The sequence below is a fragment of the Brienomyrus brachyistius genome, chromosome 14 (genome assembly GCF_023856365.1).
Source record: "Brienomyrus brachyistius isolate T26 chromosome 14, BBRACH_0.4, whole genome shotgun sequence".
Taxonomy (NCBI): domain Eukaryota; kingdom Metazoa; phylum Chordata; class Actinopteri; order Osteoglossiformes; family Mormyridae; genus Brienomyrus; species Brienomyrus brachyistius.
Genome location: NC_064546.1, coordinates 3,855,187 through 3,876,509, shown reverse-complemented (window position 1 = coordinate 3,876,509; position 21,323 = coordinate 3,855,187). Strand labels below are relative to the sequence as shown.

The 21,323-nt window shown below is 44.7% G+C and overlaps 1 protein-coding gene across 5 annotated transcripts in view; it reads left to right on the top strand.

Annotated features, from left to right (window-relative positions):
- Nucleotides 1–14,660, top strand: part of eml1 (EMAP like 1) — a 76,590-nt gene extending 61,930 nt beyond the window's left edge. For all 5 annotated transcript variants that reach the window (XM_048974592.1, XM_048974593.1, XM_048974594.1 and 2 more), the window contains 13 exons: nucleotides 357–452; nucleotides 935–1,069; nucleotides 1,773–1,872; nucleotides 2,250–2,404; nucleotides 7,269–7,394; nucleotides 8,027–8,158; nucleotides 8,374–8,441; nucleotides 8,789–8,877; nucleotides 9,229–9,326; nucleotides 9,929–10,016; nucleotides 12,913–13,008; nucleotides 13,222–13,352; nucleotides 13,446–14,660. In XM_048974592.1, the coding sequence (XP_048830549.1) occupies nucleotides 357–452; nucleotides 935–1,069; nucleotides 1,773–1,872; nucleotides 2,250–2,404; nucleotides 7,269–7,394; nucleotides 8,027–8,158; nucleotides 8,374–8,441; nucleotides 8,789–8,877; nucleotides 9,229–9,326; nucleotides 9,929–10,016; nucleotides 12,913–13,008; nucleotides 13,222–13,352; nucleotides 13,446–13,571 (1,440 nt within the window). In that variant the 3' untranslated portion in view covers nucleotides 13,572–14,660. The remainder of the gene's footprint in view (nucleotides 1–356; nucleotides 453–934; nucleotides 1,070–1,772; nucleotides 1,873–2,249; nucleotides 2,405–7,268; nucleotides 7,395–8,026; nucleotides 8,159–8,373; nucleotides 8,442–8,788; nucleotides 8,878–9,228; nucleotides 9,327–9,928; nucleotides 10,017–12,912; nucleotides 13,009–13,221; nucleotides 13,353–13,445) is intronic.
- The last annotated feature ends 6,663 nt before the right edge of the window (nucleotides 14,661–21,323 follow it).

Sequence of the window (21,323 nt, the reverse complement as noted above, 5' to 3'; positions counted from 1 at the left end):
TGAATAGCAATCGCGGCGGGAGCAAGGTCCTTGCAAACCCATTCAAACCCGATTTGCTCTGCTGAAATCTCTGCCTTTATAGAAATGGGCAAAATTGTGTTTTGCTTTGGACAAAAGCGTCACAAAAGCAAAATAACACCTCACATCGCCGATTGTGCTACTACTGGTGATGAATGTAACAAATAAAACTGCTTTTTTGTCCTCTGTCAGTGTAATTCTTTATGCCTTTGTGCTGTGTTCAGACCAAGATCTATACAGAAAACGTCATGCTCCAGGACCTCAGAATTGAAAACAACTCAGGACGTGTTGGGGGTTTATAACCATGTCAAATCTAACTGCCTTCCCTGTCACTGTAGAACGGGGGTGGTTCACTCTGCGTGGTCGACGACTCCAACGACCACGTCCTCTCCGTGTGGGACTGGCAGAGAGAGGAGAAGCTGGCTGATGTCAAGGTTTGTTAGCCATTAGCGTTCCAATAGCTGTTTCTGATGGTGCCGGTATTATTCTAGCTACTCTGAATTAAAATGCCACTGAAGCTGATCTCTGAACTCTACGGTAAGAGAAGAAATGTACAGATCAAAATCAAGCTTTTTAGTGTTAACAAAGACTCCAATATGAGATGGTTTATAGTGGCATAGTGTTATCTATATTTTGTACAAATCCCTCAAGCTTACAATGCAATAATGATGAACACATGACGCATGACTGAAGTGATGTTTGGTGCAGCCTTTGGAATCCAGTTTTTAGATTAATTTCTTAAATGTCTCAACTGATTTGTATTTCCCTGTATGTTTAGATGTGTTTAGGTGTTGTTTGTTGATGCTTAAAGCAGACAGTAGGAGACATTCGCAACATAGATTTTGGGTTCATGTACAGTTTTTTAGGTAGTCAGATGACAGTCTACCCCTCACCCAATCCCACGTGTGTCCTGCAGTGTTCAAATGAGCCAGTCTTCGGGGTCGACTTCCACCCCACTGACACCAACATAATCGTCACCTGGGGGAAGTCCCACCTCTACTTCTGGACACTAGAGGGCAGCTCTCTTGTGAAGAAGCAGGGCCTCTTCGAGGTACGGTATGATATACACGCAAGTCAGCTGACACAATCACGTGACCCGGCCGTGCCACAGTCAGAAAGATGCAAAACACAACACAGAGATGAAAACCAAGTTTCTTAAGGAATGCATGTTAGTCTTATATTACTGTAGTTAGTATTATAACCTGAAGGATTTGATTTTTTTTTGTTAAGTAAGTACTGTAGGTTTAATAATAACTCTTTCCCATGCCAGGGGTAAAACCTTTCTCACCAGTGCATGTTACACATCCATTGCACATTTCATGCTTTGACAGTCATCACTGTCTGCATACAGTTAAACCTTCCAGCCGGTGCTCTACTCCTCTGTGCCCTGTTACTGTGTCACATTACCTGCCGCTCTCCAAGCACCGCAGTGTGAGCCGTGGTCGATCTGAGCACTGGCTCCTGAACTTCCATACTTAACGGTGCCTAAATACAAACGGGCCAGATCAAGACGTGTTAAATGGAAAGTCTGCCAAATGACTGCATTTCTGAGGAGATCTGGAGTTCTCGACCCCTGCCATGAGAAAGGGAATTTTAACGTTATCCGGTAAAACACGATCTCAGAGAGGACTGTCTAGCTGTCGAGCTCAGATTGTGTCTGCACGATGTGTGTGTGTGTGTGTGTGTGTTTTTTTAACTGTTCTACCTGCAACAGGCTGCCTTAGTAAAAGTATCAATGTTTACGTTTCTTTCAGAAACAAGAGAAGCCCAAGTTTGTCTTGTGTGTGACTTTTTCAGAAAATGGTGACACACTAACGGGAGACTCCAGTGGAAATATTCTTGTCTGGGGCAAAGGTAAAAACTATAGGAATATGTGCCGAAAAACTACGAGCTTTCCATTTGACAAACAGGTATAGTTTATCTACAAACTCGGGGATTACCGAATATCCAGGTCATTTTCAAACCTGTGCTTCTAGGGAAAGCATTCAAAAGAACTCGCTGTTTATTCTAACAATGGCGTCTAAAGTAATCGATCCAGAAAATATACCACTTTTTTGGACCTGAGTTGCCCCTCACTATGGCAGCGACGATGAACACAAGTAGATTTTAATTGTTGCTCGTCTTACCAAAGGAATGACTGTCCTTCCATTGCCGTTTGCTTTTCGGAATATTCATGCACGGCTTCCACACGGATCGACATGCCATGAACACGCATCTGCCGTGTCTTTCAGGTACTAACCGCATCAGCTACGCCATCCAGGGCGCCCACGAGGGCGGGATCTTCGCCCTCTGCATGCTGCGCAATGGCACGCTGGTGTCAGGAGGGGGGAAAGACCGGAAGCTCATCTCCTGGGATGGAAACTACCAGAAAGTCCAGGTGGTGGAGGTGAGATAGGAGACAGGGTTGCCGGGTTAAACAGTAGCCATTGTTTTGCTAGTTTTTACAGGGATAATTTTCAAATAACAGCATGAATGTTACTCCTTTACATAATGCCCAGGAAGAAAGTAAAGTAAAATACTAATAGGCCTACTAATAAATGCAAAGAAATTAAAATACTAAAATCAGAGGTTTTAGGACCAAAAATTGAGCAGTGTGGTCAAGAGCATAGATTTGGGTATGAATGGTAGGTATTTGTCCCTAACATATAGCATGTACAACAAAGAAGTACCACGTGTGTTTAGAGTTGCATGGGTTCAGGACCGATTTAGTAGCACTGTAGCACGGTAGTGTTGTAGTACTCGAAACCAGTCTTGGTCTTGAGACCGGCCTTGGTCTGGTCTCGAACTGACATTATTTTGACTCGGTCTTGTCTCAGTCTCTGACATAAAGGCCATTCAAGAGCAAAACGCTTCAATATTTATCACAACATCTTAATATTCATCTGTTTGTTAACCCTTAGAGCCTGACAAACGCAAAACGTGCTGGTTTTCGCACCCATTAATCTCAGGTTTATAACTTTGGATAGGTATAACACACGGACATTAATTGTTTATCTTTGCAACCAAGTGAAATTACTGGATCTGGTTGTCCACATTACACTATTGTGTGCTAAAATATACCAGAGTAATCCTTTGCTAAAAGAGGCATATATTTTAAGCATTTTTCATGAAGAAGTACCCCTAATAATCCATAAAACATTTGTATCATTCTCATTCGACGAAAAACAAAGGGCATATTAGCTTCTGCAATGATCCGCGTACTACCCTTCTGGGAAAAAATATTTATTTTATAATTTGTTTATTATGAGCCTATTAATAAAGGGATGGACAAACATTCAAAAATGTGCTATTCGATCTACTAGAAATAACAACAAAACACAGCAGTCTATTGATTAGGAAGACAGTTAATTGATATTTTCACAATATTTATTCACAAAAGTCTGTATATGTGTGTTTAATGTCGAGTTCCATCAAAACAATTGAAATACTGTATAACGTGCACATTGTGTAACACGTCCTACTTGTAAACACAATGATGTGCTACAGCGTTGGTTTGATGTTTGAGACAAAAATGCCGACTAAAAGTTTCCTTCTCCGATTTCACTTTACTAATCATATTGTATATACTGTAGGGTAAAAAACAATAGCAATAAACATTCAGCATTAGACTCTAAAACCATCTGTTATGTTTGTGTTTATAATGGTCTGAAAGGGACCTGGCAAAACAGTCCGTTATATCCAAAGTCTGTTATATCCAGAGTTGCCGTATGCCCAGAACACAACAACAGGCCACCATTTACTGATGCCACACCCCAGCAGACACACTTGTGGTATAGATTATTATACTGTATATGTAGTAATCCAACTTTACCTGACCTGATGCGTGACTATTAATAATCCCGACTCCATATCTGTGCTGGATATCACCGGCACGCCACGCGCCTTGTAGGCGGAGCCTGCATGTCCGTTATAGCGAACAAAACTACAGCTAAAAGCGACCCTGGGGACCAAATTGTTTGTCCGTTATAAGCGTTTTATATATATATATATATATATATATATATATATATATATGTGTGTGTGTGTGTGTGTGTGTGTATACAGTGGGTATAGAAAAGAATCACCTCCTTCGAAATATTCCCATTTTTTTTGCTTTACAGCCTTAAATGAAAACACACAAAAAACAACTGACTATGGGTGGCAAACCTCTTTCAAAAGATCACAGGAATAGAGTTGTGGACAGATAAAAGGCAAAAATCTCAAAGGTTTTATCAATCTCAAGGAGCAGAGTAAGGTCCATAATAAAGAAGTGGCAAGTCTTTGGTACTATCAGGACCCTCCCTGGATCCGGGCTTCCCTCCAAACTGGATGGAAGATCAAGGAGGAAACTGGTAAGAGAGGCTCCCAAGAGGTCAGTGGCCACTTTGAAGGAGTTACAGGATTTTAGGGCAAAGAGTGGTCATTGTGTGCCAGGTTTCGCGGGTGTGGACGGGCAGGCTGGCAGGAAGGAGGCAGGGAAGGACGAAGCAGGGAGGCAAAAAGCGGGAAAACTGGGGATTTATTATGGGGAAGACGGTTACGGGCCGAATGGGACATAATGGACATCAACTAACATCAATGATGGACATCGGACAGATCAAGACGTGGACTGATATAGACAGAAGACATGGCGAAATAACAAGGTACAGCTGGGCATGATTGGGGAAGCACACGAGGATAATCAGGGGGCGTGGCACACACGAGGATAATCAGGGGGCGTGGCACACACGAGCATCGGACGAGCCGGGCGTGACATTGTGTGCACGTGACAACAATTTCACAAGTGCTCTACAATTGTGGCTTGTTTGGGAGGGTCGCAAGGGAAAAGCCACTTCTCACGAAAGGTCACATTAAGGCTCGTTTGACCTTTGCCAGAATGCGCCTTGAAGATTCTGATGCCAAGTGCAAAAAGGTCTTATGGTCAGATGAGACCAAAATTGAACTGTTTGGCTTCAATACCAAACGGTACACCTGGCGGAAATTCAATGCAGCTCACCACCCGCAACCCGCCACACAGTAAAGCATGGAGGTCACTGCATCCTGTTATTGGGGTGTTTCTCTGCCGCAGGGCCTGGGGCTCTGGTTAAGGTAGAAGGAAAAATGGATGCGGCAAAATACTGTCAAATTCCTGAGGAAAACCTACTACCCGCTGCCAGGAAGTTGAAGATGGGCAGAATGTTCACCTTTCAACATGACAACCACCCGAAGCACACAGCAAAACTGACCACACAGTGGCTGAAGGAGAAAAAAGTGATTGTCCTTGTGTGGCCCAGTCAGAGCCCAGACCTAAATCCCTTTGAAAATCTGTGGAAATATTTGAAGGGAGCAGCCCTCCAACACTCACCATCCAATTTCACTGAATTTGAACAGTTCTGTACAGAAGAGTGGACAAATATTGCTCAATCTAGATGTGCAAATTTGATAAAGAAGTATCCCAACAGACTTAAGGCTGTCATTAAAGCAACAGGTGGTTCAACAAAATATTGACATTGGGGAGGTGATCCTTTATTAATCTCAGTATGTCTTGTTTTTTATTTTTTATAATTTTTCTGAACTGTAGCTGTGATATCTTTCACTTGGATATTATAGGTTGCATTGAGTTAGTAAAGCTGGAAAGAAATAGTTTTTTGTGTGTTTTCATTTAAGGCTGTAAAGCAAAAAAAGGGAATATTTCAAAGGGTGTGATTCTTTTCTATACCCACTGTATATATAAAGCCATGCATTGCTGTCTGTCAGATTACTTCACCAAGTTAGCAAACGGATGCAAAATCAAAGATATTGATTTCCGCCTGGCACTAACCATGTATTCCTTCATAATACTAAGCCATAGAAAGACTCTAATTTCAAGATTTATAAGATTATATTTGTAGTGCCTGCAAATTTTTATATTAAATTAAAAAAATTACGAATTTTTAATAGGTGCAAGTAGTTTTTCCTCATAAGTATATCAAGACTATGTCAGCATTTACACATCAAATTTTACATATCTGAGCAGCCCAGAATGTCTTGAAAACCATAAAGCATATGTTTTTCATATGCTTATATACTTATATACAGTACATATAATGTAATAAGCCTAAAATCAAAGGGATAGAAAAATGCTCAAAAATGGATAAGGTTCAAAGGATTAACACAGTACTGTGATTGGTGTAAAATGTCCTGCTTCAAAGTTCAAATGCAGCCAATAAGGTTTGTCTTATTTGAAAATTGTTACATTTGTACAGAAGCATTCAAATATGAAATTTTCAGAAAAAAACATCCATGGTTCAAATTATACCATGACACAAATTTTCCGCCATACTGCGTAGCCCCAGGCTGATACCTATGCTCCACATTTTAAAGTGTGTTGTGTGATGTGCACTCAAACATTAATCTGGTGTTTACCTCACTATAGCACAGTAGACTCTCACTTCCAGGGTTTGAGGTTTGATTTCTTCTGTGTGCAGTTTGCGTGCTCTTCCTGTGTTAGGGTTGGCTTCTTACTGCAGTACAAAAACATGCGTCTAAAGATGTAAATCAGCGGTCTGGGCTTTCTGGTTGCTGTTCCGGGCAGGGTCTGTCCCCCACTGTTTCCTTGGATGGTTTCCAGGCCCATCATAAATCTGTTCTGGATAAGCAGTCATGGAAGATGAATGGTTGAATTACGTGAAATTGGCTACATGTTAAAAATTTGAACATGTTGGCTAGCAGCTCAGACTGACACAATAAGTCAGTTCATTTTTATTTACAATACAGTCTGCTGTAGCTTATTGCTGCTTTCCCTCCCCCAGCAGCCTAACAAATGCCGTTAATTAAGCGGGAGGCATCTGCTGACGAGTTGGATGTTGAACATAGGATTCCAGTGCATTGCAAGCAGCCAGGATCACATTTCAAAGCACATCCCATAACATAGGGAAAAAAAAAACAGCAACACAACACTGAACTCGGGAGATCTTTGTGTCAAGTGTTCTTGCTGTCACCATCATTAAATCTGCCATCAAGGAAGATTTGTGGCTGCGTGATGCTTGTGCTGGGATAAGTTCATTACTCTAACGAGCTTTGAGCTGGCGGTTAATTAACAAGCCGGCTGCTGCTGCTACCTAATTGTGTGCATTCCATGGTATTTAATAATGCCCATCGTGTCTGCACATGTGAGGCTTCTGTCAGAGGGGATTATGACATTATTTAAATGAGACCACCACGGGACGGGTCTCGCCTGAGTCCGGGAGCATATTCGGGGTGTGTGTGCGCGCACATATTAGCCAACTGCTTCTTTTAAATGTCACCCGCAGATTCCAGAGCCATACGGCCCAGTGCGTACAGTGGCCGAGGGAAAAGGGGACAGCGTGCTTGTTGGAACCACGCGGAACTACGTCCTGCGGGGCACGCTGGCCGGCGACTTCACGCCCATCACCCAGGTGCGTGCCGTAGCGGGAGGGGAGGTGTCTGACCCCTCACTTTAAAAAAGAAAATCTGAGATAAAGCCACGTGTGTGTTAATGTAAGGTTTGTGATGAGACTTGCAGCATCCACAGCTATTTTTGATAGAAGTTGCGGTACCTGGGGAGTGCTGATAGGTGAGTCCATCTGGACTGTTAAACAGACGTGTCAGACTGCAGAATGCTGGTGGTAACTTTATTTTAGATGAAATTTTTTTATTAAAATGTAAGCAGTTCATTAGTCAGACTAGATAGTTGTCTATGGACTCTGTGTGCTGGGTGCTTCCTGACTCCTGGCTGTCCATGACCCTGTACTGGATAAGTGGATGGATGGATGGATGGATGGATGGATAATAGCATTTAGCATGATGCTCCTTAAAAACACAGAAAACTACCACTGCATTGCATTTACGTTTGTAACATGTGAAACTGAGGGCAGATGTGTTTTACAGTATAGCATATATTTACAGTAGGGTATATATTTATGCAGATTTGTTTATTAGTTTGCTCTTCTCTCGCGTGCTTTACACCTGAGAGGAGGGAGCAGATGCAAGGTAAACGAGTGGATGGTTGTTTAGACCTGGCCCAGATATGGTTGCGATGTCCCTGCAGGGCCACACGGATGAGCTTTGGGGCTTGGCTGTGCATCCCTCAGAACCGCAGTTTCTCACCGGTGGCCACGACAAGCACGTCAGCCTGTGGAACTCCTCCACCCACCAGCCATTGTGGACCAAGACGATGGAGGTATAGAGCGCCCCCTGGGGGGCATGCCGCTCACATGCATTCTGAAATGCAAACAGTCCAAAGTTGTTTATATCTTTAGCTTCCAGCCTGAGTAATAATGGCTTTTACGACAGTGTTTGCAGGAATTAAAGCAAAAAAGACAATGATACAGAATGCTAATGAAGGCGTGTCCCACGGGGCTGCTTAAAGTGCTCTTTGTTCCGTTGCTCGGCTAGGATGCAGCCCAGTCTGCCGGTTTCCACCCCTCCGGAGAGGTGGTTGCCATAGGAACGCAGACCGGCAGGTGAGTATGATAGTCTAATGGCATCAGGCCTCTCACCTTCCACCTCACCCCCATCCTGTATGATAAACAAGTTAATTCAACGCCCACATTACATGTGATTTGTTTAAACCAGATATAACATCCCTGGAATGTTTATTTTTCTTTTACAGTCTGGTACAGGCCTTCTGCTGTGTACATACATTACAGCAAGACCAAATCCATGAGATGTTGCATTAATGTATTTAAAAATTAACTGTGTCCATAGTCCATAGCTTTTATCCTCACAACTGACATTTGTGGTGAAAACCTGCATCCATTTACCATGTTTTATTTATGAGTCATCAATGAGGGATCTTTACCTTGCACAGATGGCTAGTCCTGGACACCGAGACGAAGGACCTGGTGACGGTGCATACAGACGGGAACGAGCAGCTGTCTGTCATGCGATATAGCCCAGGTTAGCCTGTTGATAGGGTCCCGGCTCCGCTAATGTAATGGCATCATCCACAATAACTGTTATTTAAGTTAGAAGTTGCGTTACATACCCATGGTCTGATCGGCTAGTACGTATCACATGAATGAGAACTTTTACTATAAGCCCGAACTTCATTGGAAACTGGCAAAATTATCTCCAGCAATGGGTCTGGTGTTGCTTCTTTGAAACGTGGTCAATCTAGCTGTTCTTGACATATTTGACATTCTTAATCAAATCAAATGTTGTCTGGGTGGCCACTTCATGTACGGAAAATACGTTGTTGAGATGCATCAATTTCAGTAGCCAACTGAAGATAATGCTTCCTGTTCTCAGATGGCAATTTCCTCGCAATCGGATCCCACGACAACTACATCTACATCTATGCGGTGACAGAGAACGGCAGGAAGTACAGCCGCGTAGGGAAGTGCTCAGTAAGTTTGAGCCCACCTTTCCAAAACCTCGCCCTGAGCCATCCAAATACGTCCGTGTAAACCCAGTCTGTCTGCGTTTAGAATCTTGGTTATTTAATTGTAGGAAGTAAAAATTTAATCGGTACAAGATTTATAATGAGAATTCATGAAGAAAAATAATCACCACATATAACATTCAGCCAAATAACAGCTTTTATTTGATGCAAAGAATTTCCAATACAGCCACATCAGCAAGTGTTTTTTTCCAGCAGGCTTGGCTAACTAAAGCTAGTGATGGTCAAATGAAGCCTCATGAACCATTTGCCGTATTTTTTAGCCCACTAGATGGTGCTCTTGGCTTGTTTTTGAGCATATTTTGAGCCCTTTTTTGAACTGACAGCACCATCTAGTGGGGTCAGAAAATACAAGCGGTTCATGAAGCTTCATTTGGCCATCACTAACTAATGTCAGTGCTTCTTTTAAAACTATTTGGTTATTGGGCCAGACCTCTAAATGTAATTAATTATCACATTGCTCACTATAACGGTACTGATCTCATGGATGTGGAGCTTAGGGTCCTCTTTAGTCTGTTTACCTGTTAGCTTGATCCTTGTGTCTCTCAGGGTCACTCAAGCTTCATTACCCACCTGGACTGGTCGGTGGACTCACAGTATCTCATGTCCAACTCAGGGGACTACGAAATACTTTACTGTAAGTATGTCTACCATGAATTGCCCCTTAATATTATTATTTAAAGAGCATGTGTCCAGCCAGGGCCATTGTTAGGATCACAAGACATCCGGGGCTGAGCCCAGAGTTTTAAAACTGATAGAATGGTTGTTAAAACATCTGAGCTAAACGATACATGAAGACTTTAGCGACTGTGACGTGTCTGTGTCCAGCTGTGAGGCAGACCTGAGCAAAGCCAGAGAAATTCTACACACAGAAGAGCACAAGGACCTTCATAATGGCTTAGGCTTATTTTGGTGGGCAATCACAGGGAGAAAATGTGGATCCTTCAGACTATGATTGATTTGGTAGCATCATGCATGGATGTTCTGAGCTATTGTTTATCATACCCTGTCAACTCTGGAAACAAATGACACAAGATGGTCAGCAGGGGGCAATATCAGCAGTGCTTGTATTTCTTTGCACTTTGAATATGTAGATTTTAAAAATGTAATAGACTCTGTACATCAGCCATTAATCTCTTATACTAGTACGATTCATACAAAGTGATATTCCACTGCTAGGGTTTTAATACTAAATCAGACTAATGTTAATTATGGAGAATGAGAGTCAGAATTAAGCTGGAGGTACTCAGGCACGATCTCTTCCAGAATTTAGGAATTGAGCGCCATCTGCAGGGAGCTAGACTGCATGTTAACATGTTTGATTGTATAGGGAATCCGGTTAAGGGTTGTTCCTTAAGAAATGTGATTATGACCTTTCAGCAATAGTTTATGGTTTCATAATGCAAAGTTCTGTGAAGTTTAGTGTATATTGGGAACCTGGATAGGCAACCAACCCTTCAGTCACACACACATAGACACACACTGCTTTCTTTGGCCTGCCATTGGCTGGCATTTTCATTACTAATCCCTATCCAATTCAAAAAAAAAAATTCTGAAAACAGTATTTTCTTATAAGAACATAAAGTTTTAAATAATAAAGATATCTGTTTTGAGTGGACATTCATACTGTGTTATTTAGGAGGTACTATTTTTGTTGGGGTATTTCTGCAAACTCCACAAAACACACACATTCCCACATTATGAACACCTGACTCATTCCTAGGCAAGTTCACATTCAAGCAGAGTAAAACCTCAGTCTAACAATCATGAGGTCAGGTGTCAGTTCCAGGCGACTGTAATCTCCATCCATCTTCCAGACATTTCTCAAGTACATGATCACCTGGGCAGGGGGTTCTGAAGCTTTTCATAAATATAAAATGATGTATTTATGAAGTATGAAACCTTTTTCCAGGTGATAATTCATTTTAAATGTCTTTTTAATTAAGTCTTAAGCTTTTTTAAATATTTCCTTATGTCTTCATCATGCTGTTTACTGGCCTTGTTAAAAAATAGCCACTTTTCAGTTTGAGCTTGAAGATTGTGCATTAGGTTTGTAAAAACAGAAAATTTAATTATTAGTTACGCAGCTAGTGCAAAAGGGAAATGAGCTGAAAGCCCAGCACAGGAGTGGCCAGTCTTATCCACAAAGGGCCGTTGGGTATTCGGGTTTTCACTGCGTCTCCCTAATTGGATTACTAATTAGAGGTCTGATTGGCTGAAGAATCCTCACACCTGGGTCTGAACAGCTGACCTAAAGGTTATCCCAAAAACCTGCATGCACACTGGCCCTTTGCGGATAAGACTGCCTACCTCTTGTATAAGTTAATGCTAATTTTTGTTAATTATCATGTATTTTGGAACATTTTCTCCTGTGTGGGCTAATGCCAGTAACCAAATTAGTCATTATTTAATTTTAGATTTAAATTTTCTATTAGGGGTGGCATGGTGGTGCAGTGGTTAGCACTGTTGCCTCATACCTCTGGGACCCGGGTTTGAGTCTCCGCCTGGGTTACATGTGTGCGGAGTTTGCATGTTCTCCCCATGTCGTCGTGGGGTTTCCTCCGGGTACTCCGGTTTCCCCCCCACAGTCCATAAACATGCTGAGGCTAATTGGAGTTGCAAAATTGCCCATAGGTGTGCATGTGTGAGTTAATGGTGTGTGAGTGTGCCCTGTGATGGGCTGGCCCCCCATCCTGGGTTGTTCCCTGCCTCGTGCGCCCTGTGATGGGCTGGCCCCCCATCCTGGGTTGTTCCCTGCCTCGTGCCCATTGCTTCCGCGACCCAGCAGGATAAGCGGTTTGGAAAATGGATGGATGGATGGAAATTTTATATTCATTAAAAACCTATCCACAGTGACCCATTCTGTAGTTATTAGCTGATCGTAGACTAGTGACATGTATCTAAATACAAGTCAGTACAGTATATAATCAGTTCTACTTTTCTCTTGGTTTAACAATAAAAATTATTAAATGTTGTAGTTTTTTTTTTTTTTTTTTTTTTTTTTTTACTTATTTTATATATTTTTGTGTAGGCTATTCTATCTGAATGTACAATGGACAATTGAGAAACTTACCCAACTGTATCAATGCTACATTTACACAAAACTTACCTGAAAAAGCACAACTGAGAAGAAAAACACAGTAAAACTTTACTTAAAGAACTCATGTATAAAGCATTATACTTTCATAATGCTTAGAGAGCATTTATAGTGTGTGAATAATGCACTAAAAATACCTTCATAATGCAGTACAAAGCGTACTTAATTCTTGTACTAACCATTATAATGAATTATGATGGTGTTTATAGATGAGAGTTACATAGAGCATTCATAATGTGTAATAAACATGGCTATAATGTGTTATGCCTTTTTTATAAATAGCTATAGTTGTGTTTATAATACAGTACTTTGTGAATGAAGGTATCTATAATGCATTATGATGACTGCGCAAAGTAAAGTGTTACCAAAAACACTCACTGTGATAGTTCTCCATGACACATCTTGGAAACTGATTGGCCATTACCTCTGTCCCTAGGGATCCCTTCGGTCTGCAAGCAGGTGGTCAGCGTGGAAACCACCCGGGACATCTTCTGGGCCACCTGCACCTGCACGCTGAGCTTCCATGTGTTTGGTGAGCTTGTCCCCATGGAGATAACCTTGGTCCAAACGACCGATATCACCTCTATGATCTGATACGCATCAACAGATTCTTAGTCAAATAAAATTGAATAGTGCATTGAATTTATAGTGAGTAGGACAGAGCTAGTTGCTTAGTATTCAGGCTTGGCAAGAAAACGAACACAAACAGTCATATGTAAATTAAAATCGCCTTGTATTTACTCAGGACTCTGGCCAGAGGGCTCAGATGGAACAGACATCAATGCTGTTTGCAGATCCAATGAGAAGAAGCTGCTTGTCACTGGAGATGACTTTGGGAAGGTGCATCTCTTCTCGTACCCTTGCTCACAATTCCGGGTAAGCCTCTGGACCAAAAGTGTGACAAGGACAGCAGTGGGGGGAGCAGACAGGGCATTTCATTTCTGACTTACTTTATTTCTGTGTCACCAGGCACCCAGTCATGTCTACGGTGGACATAGCAGTCATGTGACCAACGTGAACTTCCTGTTTGACGACAGTTACCTAATCTCCACTGGAGGGAAGGACATGAGCATCATGCAGTGGCGGGTGGTATAAAAGGACTCCCCGGGCACGTGGCGAGCGTGTCTGCTCTGGACCGAGCGTGGGTGGGGCTGTCCCAGAGTTCCAAAGATGAGAGCAAAGAAATGACACAGCAACGGCCCATGGGTGACAGAACCGGCTGCAGCGCCCTCTTGTGTTTTGTAGTATTTTATTATATTATATTTGTATTTCACTGCTCAGGAAAACTAAAGAACCGTGATATTTGAAATTGCCGCAGCTTCTTATGCCTCACAAAAGTGACACCATCTGGCCTCCGAATTCCTTTCTGCTTTGGAAATGCAAGCAAAATCTTTTTTACAGACTAATTTGCATGGATTTTGACCACCAAGAATTCATAAAAAATATTACGTATTTATGGTAATGGAGTCCTAACTCACAGTCTGTTCTGAATTCAGCTGTCACAATAATGCCTTTCAGAGACTGTAAACTCTTATTACATTCTCTGTGCTATTTACAATTCAGAGGTTAGTATAGTTCCTCCTGCTTATACGTGGCTTCAGCTGCAATTCTACTGCCACCCTCTGATCAACTGAGGAACTGCACTGCTCTGCCTCAACCGAGTCAACTGTGCTGTTTCGTAGTTTAATACCCCTTCTCCCTCTTTTTTTAGTCCCTTTTTTAAACACACTTATAATGCTAATCTCTTAAATGTGGAATAAGAAATGTAAACTTGGAGCCAGTGCACGTGACCCGCTGCCTTTCACTTTATGTCGGACGTTGTATTTCACCGACTCCTTTAAACCAAGAGTAAAAGTGCAGTTAGTTTCATTACCGGTTGCACTTACCTACATCTGAAGGATAATGTTTTCAGTTTCTGAAAATTTGAATGCTGTAATTTACATTATACATTTCCTAAACAGTAATCCGGTCTCTGAATAAGTAAGCAGCACATTATACCCCATATATCATAACAGGAAATTGCATGCAGTTCACAAGGCTCCTTGCGGTTTGGTATTTTTATGGATGTGAGAAAAACCTTAAAAAATAAGCATTTTTCATATCTGTCGCCACTTAGGTTTGGTACATATTAACAACATGGGGCAGGCCCACATGTCTTAATAAAGGCAAATCTTATAATGGCTACATTGTCTAGTTTTGCTCACAGTGGTGTCATTTGGCTTTTTATTAACCAGGCTCACCAACGATTAAGCACGTCAAACAAGCATAAGTCTATCCACTATGGAAATGTACTCTCGCAAAAGCCAGAGGTGCTTTTGCTGAGACAGTATAAATAAGCTTTATACATTATTTTGTTTTGGTTTTTTTCTCTGGCAGGAAACAAGTAGAATAAATTCAGCTCGGTTGTGACTGTGTGTTTCCAACCCAAACATACTGTTGTTTCTCACGTGTGACCATGTGAGCGTCCACAGCTGTGCAGCTTAAAATGACTGCTGCTCTTGTCACGTGTCTTGCGTGTAGAGGACGATGCAGGTTACTATTTGAGAAGCGTGAAACGAAACTGAATTAGGAAAACTTGCAGTGATGATTGTTGGGGGGGGCTGCGCTGGGGGGGGGGGGGGGGGGGGGGTTGAGGGAGGCTGGGTTGTCAAAAAAGAAAAGAAGCAAAAAATGAAATACCTGTGATTGCGATGTGCTGTTATTGGTGGGAAATGTACGTAGGAAAGAAAATGGATTGAAATGGTAGTTTTCATTACACATCAACACTAATATTGTTCAACTCATTTGTGTTTGGGAGTAAATATGTAATAAATTCACTGAAACCATGCATGGTTGTGATGTGGAGAGTTTGTCCTGTTCGATCTTTCCCCTTTGTTGAGTAACCTGTTGATCACAGAGCGTTTTTCTCATTTAGCAGCAGAACATAAGTAAGCTGGTCAGTGTTACTGTTTGATTGGTGCAGTGCAACAGATCAGGAGACAGTGCCACGGGTCAGGAGACGGTGCCACAGATCAGGAAACGGTGCCACGGGTCAGGAGACAGTGCCACGGGTCAGGAGACAGTGCCACAGATCAGGAGACAGTGCCACGGGTCAGGAGACGGTGTCACAGGTCAGGAAACGGTGCCACAGGTCAGGAGACAGTGCCATGGGTCAGGAGATGGTGCCACAGGTCAGGAGACAGTGCCACAAGTCAGGAGACGGTGCCACAGGTCAGGAAACAGTGCCACAAGTCAGGAGACAGTGCCACAAGTCAGGAGACAGTGCCACGGGTCAGGAGACAGTGCCACAGATCAGGAGACAGTGCCACGGGTCAGGAGACGGTGCCACGGGTCAGGAGACGGTGCCACGGGTGAGGAGACGTTGCCACGGGTCAGGAGACAGTGCCACGGGTCAGGAGACGGTGCCACAGATCAGGAGACAGTGCCATGGGTCAGGAAACAGTGCCATGGGTCAGGAAACAGTGCCACGGGTCAGGAGACGGTGCCACGGATCAGGAGACAGTGCCATGGGTCAGGAAACAGTGCCACGGGTCAGGAGACGGTGCCACGGGTCAGGAGACGGTGCCACAAGTCAGGAGACGGTGCCACGGGTCAGGAGACAGTGCCACAAGTCAGGAGATGGTGCCACAGGTCAGGAGACAGTGCCACAGATCAGGAGACAGTGCCATGGGTCAGGAAACAGTGCCACGGGTCAGGAGACGGTGCCACGGGTCAGGAGACGGTGCCACGGGTCAGGAGACGGTGCCACAAGTCAGGAGATGGTGCCACGGGTCAGGAGACAGTGCCACAAGTCAGGAGACGGTGCCACAGGTCAGGGGACAGTGCCACAAGTCAGGAGACGGTGCCACAGATCAGGAGACGGTGCCATGGGTCAGGAAACAGTGCCACGGGTCAGGAGACGGTGCCACAGATCAGGAGACAGTGCCATGGGTCAGGAAACAGTGCCATGGGTCAGGAGACGGTGCCACAGGTCAGGGGACGGTGCCACAGATCAGGAGACGGTGCCATGGGTCAGGAAACAGTGCCACAGATCAGGAGACAGTGCCATGGGTCAGGAAACAGTGCCATGGGTCAGGAGACAGTGCCATGGGTCAGGAGATGGTGCCACAGGTCAGGAGACAGTGCCATGGGTCAGGAGATGGTGCCACAGGTCAGGAGACAGTGCCACAAGTCAGGAGACGGTGCCACAGGTCAGGAAACAGTGCCACAAGTCAGGAGACAGTGCCACAAGTCAGGAGACAGTGCCACGGGTCAGGAGACAGTGCCACAGATCAGGAGACAGTGCCACGGGTCAGGAGACGGTGCCACGGGTCAGGAGACGGTGCCACGGGTCAGGAGACGTTGCCACGGGTCAGGAGACAGTGCCACGGGTCAGGAGACGGTGCCACAGATCAGGAGACAGTGCCATGGGTCAGGAAACAGTGCCACGGGTCAGGAGACAGTGCCATGGGTCAGGAGACGGTGCCACAGATCAGGAGACAGTGCCATGGGTCAGGAAACAGTGCCACGGGTCAGGAGACGGTGCCACGGATCAGGAGACAGTGCCATGGGTCAGGAAACAGTGCCACGGGTCAGGAGACGGTGCCACGGGTCAGGAGACGGTGCCACAAGTCAGGAGACGGTGCCACAAGTCAGGAGACGGTGCCACAGGTCAGGAGACAGTGCCACAAGTCAGGAGACAGTGCCACAGATCAGGAGACGGTGCCATGGGTCAGGAAACAGTGCCACGGGTCAGGAGACAGTGCCACAGATCAGGAGACAGTGCCATGGGTCCGGAAACAGTGCCACGGGTCAGGAGACGGTGCCACGGATCAGGAGACAGTGCCATGGGTCAGGAAACAGTGCCACGGGTCAGGAGACGGTGCCACGGGTCAGGAGACGGTGCCACGGGTCAGGAGACGGTGCCACAGATCAGGAGACAGTGCCATGGGTCAGGAAACAGTGCCACGGGTCAGGAGACAGTGCCACGGGTCAGGAGACGGTGCCACAGATCAGGAGACAGTGCCATGGGTCAGGAAACAGTGCCACGGGTCAGGAGACGGTGCCACGGATCAGGAGACAGTGCCACAAGTCAGGAGACGGTGCCACAGGTCAGGAGACAGTGCCACAGATCAGGAGACAGTGCCATGGGTCAGGAAACAGTGCCACGGGTCAGGAGACGGTGCCACGGGTCAGGAGACGGTGCCACAAGTCAGGAGATGGTGCCACGGGTCAGGAGACAGTGCCACAAGTCAGGAGACGGTGCCACAGGTCAGGAGACAGTGCCACAAGTCAGGAGACGGTGCCACAGATCAGGAGACGGTGCCATGGGTCAGGAAACAGTGCCACGGGTCAGGAGACGGTGCCACAGATCAGGAGACAGTGCCATGGGTCAGGAAACAGTGCCATGGGTCAGGAGACGGTGCCACGGATCAGGAGACGGTGCCACGGGTCAGGAGACAGTGCCACAGATCAGGAGACAGAGCCACGGGTCAGGAAACAGTGCCACGGGTCAGGAGACGGTGCCACGGATCAGGAGACGGTGCCACGGGTCAGGAGATGGTGCCACAAGTCAGGAGACGGTGCCACAGGTTAGGAGACGGTGCCACGGGTCAGGAGACGGTGCCACAGATCAGGAAACGGTGCCACGGGTCAGGAAACAGTGCTACAAGTCAGGAGACAGTGCCACAAGTCAGGAGACAGTGCCACGGGTCAGGAGACAGTGCCACAGATCAGGAGACAGTGCCACGGGTCAGGAAACAGTGCCACAAGTCAGGAGACACTGCCACGGGTCAGGAGACAGTGCCACAGATCAGGAGACAGTGCCACAGGTCAGGAGACGGTGCCACGGGTCAGGAGACGGTGCCACAGATCAGGAAACAGTGCCACAAGTCAGGAGACAGTGCCACAGGTCAGGAGACGGTGCCACGGGTCAGGAGACGGTGCCACAGATCAGGAAACAGTGCCACAAGTCAGGAGACGGTGCTACAGGTCAGGAGACGGTGCCACGGATCAGGAGACGGTGCCACGGGTCAGGAGACGGTGCCACAGATCAGGAAACGGTGCCACAAGTCAGGAGACGGTGCCCCAGGTCAGGAGACAGTGCCACGGGTCAGGAGACTGTGTCACGGGTCAGGAGACGGTGCCACAAGTCAGGAGACGGTGCCACAGATCAGGAGACAGTGCCACGGGTCAGGAGACAGTGCCACAAGTCAGGAGACAGTGCCACGGGTCAGGAGACAGTACCACAGATCAGGAAATAGTGCAACAGATCAGGAGGTCGATGGCTCAAATAGTGTAAGAAAAAAAAAATTTAACTGCCTATGAAATTTAGAATGACAGGAGAATCATGTAAAAGTGCATTTTTTTTAATATTGTAAATTTATATTGTAATTATTTGTGTGCATATAAAATTATTGCTTAAGGGGGGTTGTAATTTACTTCATATAGTTCTGATGGAGATTGAATTTGTATTGATTCTATGGAAGACTGAGATGCTACTTATGTGGGTTTTAGTTTACGTTAGAGGGTTCTGATGAACACTATATAGACAAAAGTATTGGCACACCTGGCCATTACACTATTAACTCTTTTAACATTCCGTTCTAAATCCATAGGCCTCATTACGGAATTGGTTCCCCTTTTACAGCTATAATAGCTGCCACTCTTCTGGGAAGGCATCCTACAAGATTTTGGAGTGTGTCTGTGGGAATTTTTGTCCATTCATCCAGAAGAGTATTTCTGAGGTCAGGCACTGATTTTGTACATGAAGGCCTGGCTCACAATCTCCATTCTAGTTCATCCAATTGGTGTTTGATGGGGTTGAGGTGCTTTGTGCACTGGGGCGCAGATATACTGGAACAGAAAAGGGCCTTCCCCAAACTGTTCCCACAAAACTGGAAGCACAGAATTGTCCAAAATGTCTTGGTATTCATTGTGAGCCACGCCCAACATCAGTGCCTGACATCACAAATGTTCTCCTGGATAAATGGGCAAAAATTCCCACTGACACACTCCAAAATCTTGTGGAAAGCCTTCCCAGAAAAGTGTCAGCTGTTATAGTTGCACAGGGGGGGACCAACTCCATATTGATGCTTATGGATTTACAATGGGATGTGATAAAAGTTCCTGTGGGGGTAATGGCCAGGTATCCCAATATTTTTGTCCATCTAGTGAGTCTACAGTATGGAAGAGTCGGCAGGTTAATTATTATTTTGTATAGATAGTACTTAGTATAGCAAGTACTTGGAATAGTTACTTTGTAAAACTTTTATCTTTTTCCTTACAGATAAATATTTGGTGTCTTTAATGAACATTAAAAGGGAAAATTCCTGATACCACAGTGCTGTTTCTATACATTGAAGCTTTTCTACAGATGTGACACATCTTCTAGTGCAGGACTGTTCACAGATAAACTGCATTACTTTAAATTAAAAGAGTAAAGTTAGTAGTTAAAGCTATTCGGTGGCTTGCTGCAGAGTTCAAGCAGAGGTAATCTGTACAGCTTGGAAATGCACGAGACATTCCCCAGGTTGTGTATTTGTGCTGAAATCCACCGAGGGCTCGCTGAGCTTCCAAGAATCCCAGACTTCTTTTCCAGAGATCACTCGTGGCAGGTCGGGGAGTCTCCTTCAGAAGAAGCAGTTCCAGGTGCCTCGTCTCAGACCTTCTGCTTTTCCCCTTAACCCCATGTGTTTTCCCAGTACGGAATGGCAAATTTCCCCATCTGTCATAGGTCTCCCGTCCCTGCCACAAAAGACAGCACCCATAGCGACACCAAAGTGTGTGTTATCTGCTCACTAGCTTCCTTCCTTGCTCCAAGCTCCGGCATACAACTCGGCAGGCCAGCCCTGCTCAGCATATACAAGGGCGAAGAGGCAGAACCAGTTGTCTGACTCACCCAACACACGGTCAGAGAAAAGGGTTCAGTACAGGGTACGAACAACATTAATGTTCCCCCAATGATATAAATATGTTCCTTATTTCTGTGCCTTAAATCAGACTTTCAAAGGTACATCTACCTACAGCTAGGGTACAATTGGCAGACCCATGAGGGTACAGCCCTAGTGACAAGTCATTGTACACCCAAACGTACAAATTGGTACTTTTTCCTGACAGCGCAGAATCTGGGCCAGTTTTTTACGCACTGACCAAACAACATATCTTAAACAGCACAGGTCCCAAAAATACGAAAATAAGATCTTCATTTGCCTGGTAAAAAAAACCATTTTGAGTCTTCAGCAGCCTGTAAAAGACATCAGCCTGTTCTGGACTAGCATCAAACTTGGGCTAAAATGCAACTATGAAAAGGCTGATGGTAACACTTTCATTAAGGCCATGTTTTTAGTAATTTATAAACACATTCATAATGCATTATAACACATTCATAAAGCAGTATAAACATGGCTATAAATATTTATCAAAAGGCGTAACACTTTATAACCATATTTATTATGTTTTATGACTACTGTATGCAGCTCGCATCTATAACGAACTATACATACCTTTATGAATGCATTTTTATTTGTAACGAATGTCTTTACACATTACTAAAAACGTGGCATTAAGTAAAGTGTTACCAGATTGGTTTTGTGAATTTGACCTCGTGGGACAAATAAAAAATAAAAACTTTCTAATAAAAAATATGCCCAACAATTCACCAAACAATGAGCATGTGTTTATTGTGTGTTTGCGTGCGCGACTGTGTGTGTCTCTGTGTGTGTGTTTGTGTGGTGGGCGGGGAGGGGAGAGAGAGAGAGAGAGAGAGAGAGAGAGAGAGAGAGAGAGAGAGAGAGAGAGAGAGAGAGAGAGAGAGAGAGAGAGAGAGAGAGAGAGAGAGAGAGATCCGGGCAATCGCAGCATTGATTT